Source organism: Nematolebias whitei, chromosome 1 (assembly GCF_014905685.2).
Source record: "Nematolebias whitei isolate Nwh7 chromosome 1, NemWhi1, whole genome shotgun sequence".
In the NCBI taxonomy this organism is placed as follows: domain Eukaryota; kingdom Metazoa; phylum Chordata; class Actinopteri; order Cyprinodontiformes; family Rivulidae; genus Nematolebias; species Nematolebias whitei.
In genome coordinates, this window is record NC_056498.1 from 51023646 (window position 1) to 51034094 (window position 10449).

The 10449-nt window shown below is 39.4% G+C and overlaps 2 protein-coding genes across 2 annotated transcripts in view; both read left to right on the plus strand.

Moving 5' to 3' along the window:
* The first annotated feature begins 6768 nt into the window (after positions 1-6768).
* On the plus strand, positions 6769-7778 carry LOC119417778 (cystatin-C). The gene is made up of 3 exons (XM_037685064.1): positions 6769-6983; positions 7221-7331; positions 7536-7778. Exons 1-3 carry the CDS (start codon positions 6786-6788, stop codon positions 7647-7649), a joined length of 423 nt encoding a protein of 140 aa, XP_037540992.1. The 5' UTR covers positions 6769-6785; the 3' UTR covers positions 7650-7778.
* A 2072-nt stretch (positions 7779-9850) lies between these two features.
* si:dkey-76k16.6 (uncharacterized protein LOC566817 homolog) overlaps positions 9851-10449 on the plus strand; it is a 7152-nt gene continuing 6553 nt past the window's right edge. The window contains 1 exon segment of the mRNA XM_037692446.1: positions 9851-9857. Coding sequence (XP_037548374.1) covers positions 9851-9857 — 7 coding nt within the window.

A 10449-nucleotide genomic window follows, 5' to 3' on the forward strand; every position in this document is an offset into this window, starting at 1 on the left:
CAAATCAACCTGATTACAACTCAGAGGCGGGTTTGTCCTTCAGAACCTGATAACTGGCTCTGCCTCATGGGTTTACTGGGCAGACTGTTCATAAAAGCGAGGGAACGCAGACGGAGCATTAACTCTTGTGAATCTGTTGTTCCTACAGAACCATGATGTGGAAGATTTTGCCCTTTTTCGCTGCCCTAATCATTGTCAGGTTTGGTTCGTCACAAGGCAGACAACGAGACATAGACGTTGGCGATCCAGACTTCCAAAGAGCACAGCAACATGCGGTTTCTGAATACAACAGCAAATCTCAAGAGAAGCACATTTACGCTGTGGATAAAGTGATGAAGGCCCAGATTGAGGTCAGTTCTGTTTTGAGTTTTAAATCATTGTGTATTCCAGGTCAAATCAATGCATTTTGTTAAAAACAACTAAGATTTTACTAGTTGACATTGTCTGTTTCAGAGTTTCATTTTCTTTACTGCATTTTAGTACATTATTACAAGTTTCACAGGACAGTGTTTTGAATGACAGTAGTATTTAGTTGTTATAACAGCTTTTTCTCTTTGCAGATGGAAGAAGAACGTGTGAAATACACAATGACTACGCAACTGGGGAAGACCTTCTGCACAAAGGACAAACACACAGGATTCTGTCCCATCATCAGAAACCCCCATTATGCTAAGGTAATTACTTTCTTTAAGCACTCGTAGCTCAGTTTTGGGAGGAAAACGCCATATTTAAATTAGAGCGTGACAGATTTCATCATGTAATTTTTGTCTGACTTAATGATGTAACTTCCTTTTTTTAATCATTTGTTTTTCAGTTTATCGTCTGCTCATTCACTGTGTTGAAGTACCATGGCCTGAAACTGGTGTACTCCAAATGCATCGAGATAACTCAGTGGGATTAACACAGCACAATAAACTTCATCCAGTATCAAATCAAGACATGTTTTTCCTTACAATGATTTGCAAAAGTATTAACATTTGTTATTTCTGTATGCTGAAATAATTTAAACCTTTAATCTAAATCTATAAAGTGGAAGTCTATTTTTAGTTCATTCTTCATGATTCAGCACAAAACAAAGCAATAATGAAGGTACTGGGTGTCTAAAATCTCTTAATATCTACAAAATTTTAAAATAAAGTTGATTTGAAACTTTAATGGATGTCTATGTTTATTCAATTTGTTCCCTTTTGCTTCTCTGACCTTTTATTCTTATGTTTAAAAAAAAAACAAAAAAAAAAAAACATTCGTTTTATTTTTGCCAAAGGAGATGGTGAAAAATCAGGATAAGACAAAAAAAAGGTAAAATATTACCAAAAACAGTTTCTCTTTGGGAGTGACAAGTATGGATAAGATTAGGAATGAGATCATCAGATGTACAGAGCAGGATGAAAATTATTAAACCTTTATTTAACCGGATAAAAACCCATTGAGATAAAGACCTCTTTCACAAGAGTGACCTGGCCAAGAACAGGCAGCAGCAGCACACGTCATAAAAAACAAAACAAGTAGCAAGATTATGAAGACTTCAGCAATATTTAAAAATATATAAAATCTGCGAGATAAAGTTAGAGAGGCCAGACTGAGATGGTTTGGACATGTCCAGAGGAGGGACAGTGGGTATATTGGTATAAGGATTTTAGAAATGCAGCTGCCAGGAGAAAGACCAAGAGGTAGACCTACGAGGAGCTGAATGGATGAGAATAAAGAGGACATGATGCAGCTAGCGTGAGGACAGAGGATGCAGAGGACAGAATGAGATGGAGTATGACTCACTGTGGTGACCCCTGAAGAGGGGAAAGCTGAAACAAGATCTTGCATAGTAATGAGGCAGCTTTGATGTATGAAAAGTATTTTATTACACTTTTATAAATGCTGGTTAACGTTTTTAAAGTGGGAACAAACTCATTAACGGTCTACTTAAAATGCTTTGATGCTGACACCATTATATAATCCTTTTTTATTGTTAAGGACTTAATGTGAGTGATATCTATGATAGCTTGATAAACCAAAATGAAAAATAAAAATACAAATTTGAAAGTATCAAAACATGAACCATGCCAAAGCAATAACAAATTATAAATGGACAGTCATGGCAACAATCAGTGTTTATCCTAAAAAGAACAACAAATAAATAAATGTGGTTTCACTGCAGAGCTCTGGGACAAAAACATGTCAGACACATATTTACAACTTAATGTGTGACGCTGAGTCAGCATTCATAAATGAATGAAACTGAATCCTCTTCAGTTCCTTCAAAAACATTATTTTCTTTGTAATCCATTTCAGAAAATTGGCTTGATATATTTTTCTTTGATATCTAACACGTTTTAATCAGGTCCTTTATGTACCCATCTAGAGGACCTGACTCATTCTTATTAAATTTATCTACCAGGGTCACTGAGAATGCATCGGGACATTTTCTTTTGACACTTTATCTACCATTCTTCTACTTTTAGTTTCTAGCTAAGCTTTTCATTTTATTAGCCAACATTTTGCTACGTTTGGCTTTAAGCTAACGTTGTGAAACCTTTGCCTTTGAGATAACCTTTAGCTCTTTTTAGCTTTTTGCTAATGTTTACAGTATGTCTAAGCTCATAGCTGGTGTTCTTTTTCTTTCAGCTTTAACAACTCAGTTTCAGCTTCTTCAGTAAATTTCAGCAATCATTCAGCACTCACGCATTTTCAAAGAAAATAAAATTGTCCTAGTTTACCACTGCTAAATGTTTTCTCTGATAAAATACATTCTTCTAATGTAAAAACATTTTCCTTAGATAAGCAGAAATTTGAGTAATTTAGGCATCTTGGGGTCTTGTTCACGAATGAGGGAAAAATGGAGCGAGAGATTGATAGGAGGATAGGTGTGGTGTCTGCAGTGAAGCAGGTGCTGTACCAGTTTATTGTGGTTAAGAGAGCTGAATCAAAAAGTGAGGCTCTCAATTTACCGGTCGATCTACGTTCCTACTCTCATGGTTGTGACTGAAAGAACGAGATTGCAGATACAAGCGGCCAAAATGTTTTCTCAGCAGTGCTCTCCCTTAGAGATAGGGGGTGAGAAGCTCAGTCATCCGGGAGGTACTCAGAGTAGAGCCGCTGCTTCTCCACATTGAGAGGAGCCAGTTGAGGTGGCTCGGGCATCCAGTTAGGATGCCTCCTGGACGCCTCCCTGGAGGTGTTCCAGACACGTCCCACCGGGAGGAGACCCAGAGGAAGGCCCAGGACATGCTGGAGGGACTATGTTTCTCGGCTGGCCTGGGAACACCTTGAGATTCCCCCAGAGGAGCTGGCCCAAGTGGCTGGGGAGAGGGAAATCTGGTCCCCCCTACTTAGGCTGCTACCCACGCGACCCGACCCCGGATAAGCAGAAGAAAATGGATGGATGGATGAACGAATGGATGGAAGCAGAAATTTGACCTTTTTAACAAATGGAAAACTCTTCTAACTTCAAAAAATTGCAGTTTTGCATTTTCCAGTTACAAAGGTCCTGATTCATTCTCAGTAATCCAGGTAGATGAATCTAACAAGGTTGAGTCAGCAATGTCAAACGTTTTTAATCAAAGATAAAACGTCTCCACATAAAACATTTTATCTTTTATCCAAACGACTTCTTTAGTCTGAGGAGCTACAACAAACTCAGTCTTATAAGCAGCACCTTCTCATAGTGGATCAACCAGTTTACTGGTGAAAGCCAATACTGATATATGACCCAGCCAAGACTGGTTGATCCCAAATATTCAGTCCCCTGGTACAAACAGAGTAATATTTTGTATGCTGTTTAGTGCCAGGAAATCTGGAATCAGTTGTACTTCGAAAAAACTGAACAACCACTGGCAAAAAGGATGGCCCAGTACAGAAGAACAACATCATCAGGCCAGGACTCTGCAGTCAAAGCTCATCTGCAGGCCAGTGATCACTCTTCCAGGCATGATGTGAACATCTTGGATAGAGGAACGTTGATTTGAGAGAGGAGTACAAAAAGCCATCTTTGTGAAGAGAGCCCGTCCATCGTTAAACGGGGGAGAGGCCTCCGTGTCCAACTGACCCACTCTTACAATGCTATTATAGGTATCACTCAGCCCTCTGAATCAGAATCAGTTTATTATCGCCATGTCAATGAACGAGGTTCACAAACCAGGAATTTGCATCGACATAAGGTGCGAATAGTAATAAAGTAAAATAAAGTAAAAATAAAGTAAAAATGAAGTAAAAATGAGAACATTACATAAGATAAGACCTGTGTACACCCATAAATAAAGTAAAATTAAAAACATAACAAACATGTGTACACCCATACAATAGAAAACAATAAAAAAAAAAAAAGCTTAGAAAACAGTACAGCTGGAGTATTCAATTATAATACAGATGTAATGTGACAAAAGCAGACATTATGAGGTAGCATTATGTGTGCTCAGGAGTCCAACAACAGAGGGGAAGAAACTGTTCTTATGGCGGGAGGTTCTGGTCCGTATGGACCGAAGCCTCCTGCCTGAGGGGAGTGGTTCAAACAGTCCGTGTGCAGGGTGAGCAGGGTCAGCTGTGATCCGACCTGCTCGCCTCACAGTCCTGGAGACGTACAGGTCGTGGAGGGATGGAAGGCTGCAGCCGATCACCTTCTCAGCTGAGCGCACAACGCGCTGCAGTCTGAGTCTGTCCCTGGCAGTGGCCCCGGCGTACCACACAGTGATGGAGGAGCTGAGGATGGACTCGATGATGGCCGTGTAGAACTGCACCATCAGCTTGGCCGGCAGCTTGGCCTTCTTCAGCTGTCGCAGGAAGTACAGTCTCTGCTGGGCCTTCTTGATGAGGGAGCTGATGGTCGGCTCCCTCATCAATACCAAGCGGCCATCAGGGCACTAACGATTGGTCAATAGGTTGATGGTCCTCCTTTTGCATGTGAACAACTACTCTAGTTTTGGTTGTCACCATTAAACTGGTTGATCCACTATTAGAAGGTGCTTCTTACAGTATGACTGTTTGCTTGCAGCTCCTCAAACTGAAGGTTTTGGGATTAAAGAGGAAACGTTTCAACTAGGGGTTGAATAGACCAGTCGATTAGTCGATTCTAGGACATCTTGCAAGTTTTTTTATTTCACGTCGACTAGTCGCAGTCAGTGATTGTGTCAGGTGTCATGTAATCAGTGCCGGGCCGCTGGCTACAAAACGGATTTTTCCAAGCAGATGGAAGGCGAGGAGTAGGCTAAGTCTTGCCAAACAGGTAGAAATTCAGTCAGTCAGAGTTAGAGAGTCAAAGAGATTTATTTGTCATTCGCATCTCATGTGGTACATGTGGTGGAATGAGATTATGTACACAGGCTCCCAGTTACATCCAACAATAAAATGTAAAAGAAAAACATTAATAAGAGCTAAGATATGAACTAAGAAAAACATCCACTAAATAATACACTAAGCACTAATAGCATAAAAACTTTACGTCGAACAGCAACAAGAACATGAGTCTGTGTGAGCAGATGAGCACGCATGAACACAGCAACATGAAACAGATCAGCAGCAACATGATGTGATTCTTCAGAGTGATTATCCTGATTAGAGATTCATGAGTCTAACAGCCTCAGGGTAGAAGCTATTCCTCAGTCTAGTGGTTCTACTCTAATGCACCTCAACCTCCTTCCTGAGGGGAGTGGGGCAAAAAGTGTGTGTGCTGGGAGAGTGGGGTTTTTCATCAACATCATCAATAGTGTGGAAGTATTTCACTAAATATGACTCTTCCAGTTCATTTGTACGTGGTGGATTCTACCACCGATGCCCCGCTGTTTTAATTTTTATTTAATACACTAAATGGAATACACCACCACCGATGGTGGATTCCACCACCACCAGCGAGTGCAGCTGGAGAATCCACCGCCGCACATGGAAGATACATTTTATTTTTCTTTTATTTAATCCACTAAATAAAATACAAATAAAAACAGGGGGGCGCACCACCACCGGTGGACCGTTGCGATGGTTTATTTTATTTAGAGGATTAAATAAAATAAAACTAACTTTTGCAGCTTAATATTAATTTTGTTTTTCCTGTGACTTATTTGCAGTATGATAAATGTATGCTTCCGATGTTTTGTTGTTCCTTTTTTTTGTAAATAATAAATGAAGTGTTTTAGCGTCTTGAGGTCCTATGACATCACATCGACTAGTCAACATCGAATTTTATCATGTTGAGGTCAAATTTTAAAAATATGTAGTTGTTCAACCCCTAGTTTCAACAAAGAAGAATCTGTCCAGAGGACCTGACTCAACCTGGTTAGACACAGTTTCAAAGGTTAGTGTTCCAATGTTTACTTTGAACACATAAAAAAGGTCACACAAATGGTTCAGTGTGAAAGCCAGGGGAACCAAAATCTGGCCCCTAATGCATTTAAGCATACCATTAGATGGTTATGCATTTCACTTTTATTTATCTGATCCTCACCAGAGCCTTAAAATTAAATTAGAAAACAGGGTAACAAGACAAAATAAGTTTTTAAAAATTAAATTTTAGAACAGAAAGCGGGGGAACTAAGTTTTTCAAATGAATGCCAAGTTGTAAGCAACCTTTGCACTGTATGTAGATGGTGTCTGTTTATTTTTTAACAAGGTACTCAGAAAGCTCATGTCCCATATTTACCTTTTTACACAAATCAGTCCAGTCGTTTCTGAGAGGAGGGGATTACGAGGCAGATTTGTTCTGATTGGATGACTCACTCCTCTTAAACTTGTGTGGACTATATATAAAAGAGAAGCAGCATCAAGTTAAAAATATACCTATCTGCGGGTGCACTGACAAAACAACAATGTGGAAGACAGCTTTACCTTTTCTTGCAGCTGCTTGTGCTGTTGGGTTACGTGTTATGCCAGGTGGAATTATGGATAAAGATGTCAATAATGAAGGTGTCCAAAGTGCTCTGAACTTCTCTGTGTCCCAACACAACAATGGTCACAACGACACGTACCTACACAAAGTGATCGAGGTGATCAAGGCTCAGGCTCAGGTCAGTTCTGTTTGAAATGTAAACATTGTTTTATGTTTAAAGTAATGTTTCTATTAAAACTTGAACATACTGCAGTCATACTTGTATTCAAACCATCAACTGTTTAGACATTTGATTTTTACTCCTTCATCTAAAGTAATTTTGACATAACAATAGGTTGACATTTACATAAGTGTCAGTCCAAGTCTTTATCACTGTTGTGTGAAATGTCTATTTCTCACCTGTTTCTCCTTAAAGGTGGTTGCAGGCATGAAGTACTTCATAAATGTGAATCTGGCAAAGACCACCTGCATGAAGGACAGCGAGAATGAACTGTGTGACATTCAAACAGACCCACAGCTGGCTCAGGTATTTACTTTTAACAAAAAACAGAGATTAAATTTAGTTGAAAAAAAAAGTTGTCTTTACATTGAGCGGTAGTTTTAAAGTGCCACAAAGTTGTTTTATAATATTAGGGTATTAATATCTACTTTAGAACAACACGTCATGTTTGTCTGTCTAAATTAATCTTTATTTTTAATATTAATTATGATATTAACTTTCATTTTTCAGACCTTCCAGTGCAACTTTACTGTGTGGAGTCGCCCATGGCTGAATGACATCAGGCTGCTAAAACACACATGTGTGGAAAATAACCTGAACTTGACTTTAACAGAAAGCTCTTAACTCTTAATTTTCCTTTGAATGAACAAAAAAAAAAAAACATTGATTCTAAATATGTTGTATTCTGACAAACATCAAACTTTAGAATATCTAATGTATAATTTCATTATTTTATGCTTCAGCAGAAAAATCCCTTTAAGATAACTTTGAAATAAAGTTGATTTTAAATGTTTGTGCATACACTTCTCATTTTTGCTCAGACTTATTAATTCTTGTGTGATTTCTCTGTCTAGTATCGATCACTGGTGGTTGGTAATTGAAAAAATTATAAAATTAATTTCATTTATCTCCAAAAAGAGAACTTACTAGTCATCTGGAAGCTGTGGTAGCTTGGTGGTCAGAGCGGCGGTCTTGTAATCCTGAGGTCGCAGGTTCAAGCCCAGTTTGCGTTGGGAACGGCACCAGGCGTAAAACAATTACCAAATCTTTCCTGCAAGTTTACTTACTGTGGTGATCCCAGAAGAAAGGAGCAGCCAAAAGAAACTTACTTGGGCAGCTGCGGAAGAGTGGTTAGAGCAGTTGTCCTCCAATGGGAGAGTTGGGGGTTCGATTCCACCAGCAGACACATGCTGAAGTGTCCCTGGGCAAGACACTGAACCACTCATGGCCTCCGATGTGTCCCATTTAGTGTCTGCATGTGATCTAAAAATCACTCATGATTCTTTGTACAGATAGAGTGATGTATGAATGGGTAAATGAGGGTACAGATTGTTGTGTAAAGCGCTTTGAGTATCTTGATAAGATAGAAAGGTGCTATACAAGTACAGTCCATTTACCAATTACTTGTTATTTTGGAAAGAGAAAAAATATGCTATATACAGCATTCATGTATGAATATATTGTTACTAGGGATACTAGGGATGCACAATATTATCGGCATGGTATCGGGCGATATTAGCATTAAAGTTCAATATCAGCCATCGGCCATTCCATCAAAATAACTCACTGATGAAAAAGGTGCTGTTTTTGTATGACAACCCAGTGACAAGGATGCCTGCAGTGACGACGTCGTGGGCGCCTACCTGATCTGATCACGGCAGAGAGGAAGAAGCAAAATGTTGGCGGTGTGGACAATTTTGTTTTTGTTGAGGATGCCGGATTCTGAAGATTTTTGGACTATGTTGAGCCTCGCTACATCGTCCCCAGTCTGAGATATATTTCCATTGTAGCCTTACCCGTGTTATAAGCCGTCATTTCCGACGTCATTGAGAAGCTAATAGCTGATAGCACTTGGGGTGAGTCTTACCACAGACATTTGGACGTCAAGTGTTAGCCCCGTTAGCATGATTAGTCTTATGTCACAATGGATACACAAAAACTTTGAACTTAAAAAGGCTGTCCTTCATGCACAAGAGTGCAGAGGATCCCACACTGCAGCTATAGGAACCCAGAACAAGCCTACACAAGTGAGACAGCATCACAGGTGACTAATGCTAATAAATAATAACTAACACTTTTCATTTAATATAAGTTAAAGCGCTATGCATATCATATGGCTATTACTGAATATATGTCACCAGCTCTTACAGCTGTTACACAATTTTTGTAGCAAATAAGCCTAAATAAGAGGGATATGTTCTAACAAAGGAAAGTATATTAAAACATCGGTATAGGTTATCGGCCAAATAAGTTTTAACATATCAAACATAACCCAGTCAAAAGCTTCAATGGAGTCCAAGCCACAACCAATGCAAATTGGGTGCACTCTATTAACCCCTGAGAAAAAGCAGCAATGGATAAATGCCAAGGAATGTATTTACTGCAGTAAGAGTAGACATTTCATTACTTTCAAAACTGAAGAAATCTTTCGGATAAAAGACAAAATGTTTTCAAGAATGAAGAATCTGTCCAGAGGATCTGACTCAACACTGTTAGATGTACTTTACAACAGATGTAACCATTTACTTAAGGCTGGGCCTTAGGTGGGAACATTATGCACCAGTGTCAGTGTTACCAGCTGTACGATAATTATCGTATTTGTAAGACAATTTTGCCCTCTGTACGATCAATAATCCCAAAAAAGGCCAAATATACGATAATTTGACCATTCCACGAATGTGTGGTTGTAATCAGTCGTCATCAACCTGTCGTAACTGTCTGTTGGGAGTTTTTTTGTGAACCCTGAAGGCATCTGTGTCCGGAAACAGATTCATGATTGGCTGGAAATTCCAGCCAATCGTGCTTTTCTAAATGTGACCTACGAAATGACGTGTATGCGTTTGCCTCAGAACAACGGCCATGATTAGCTGAATAGTCCGCTGCGCCCGCCCCATGAGTGAAAAAAGAAAAGAAGAAGAAGCAGAGCCGGTCTGGAAGAAGAAGCGATGAAAATGAGTGAACAAATGGAAGGGGGGCTCATTAGTTCCCACCCGTCATTGTTTATGGAGGACACATTAGCCTAACGCAACAGTGGGGCTGCTGATGAATCCATTCTGTACTGACGCCACAAAGCTGTGCGTGCCTGTTAGACGCTATTCAACACTACAGTAACTATAGCGCATCAGTAGACTTGTTATTTTGGTTATTACGGGTGTACGGTAATTTCCCTCAAAATACGATAATTTTATGTCTCAATACGATAATCCTACATTTCTCACCTGGTAAAACTGACCAGTGTCCAGGTTTGAAGGGAGTTGATGTAAATAAGAATGTGTGTTGTAATAGCCATTACACCATTTATCTATAACATGTCACAGTATATACAGCACACACTAGCATTAATTAACATATGGTTTTATCACAAAATAATCCTTGTGTATGTAACACGGGGGAAACGTCCCGGATTGTGACTCTGAGGGCGTGA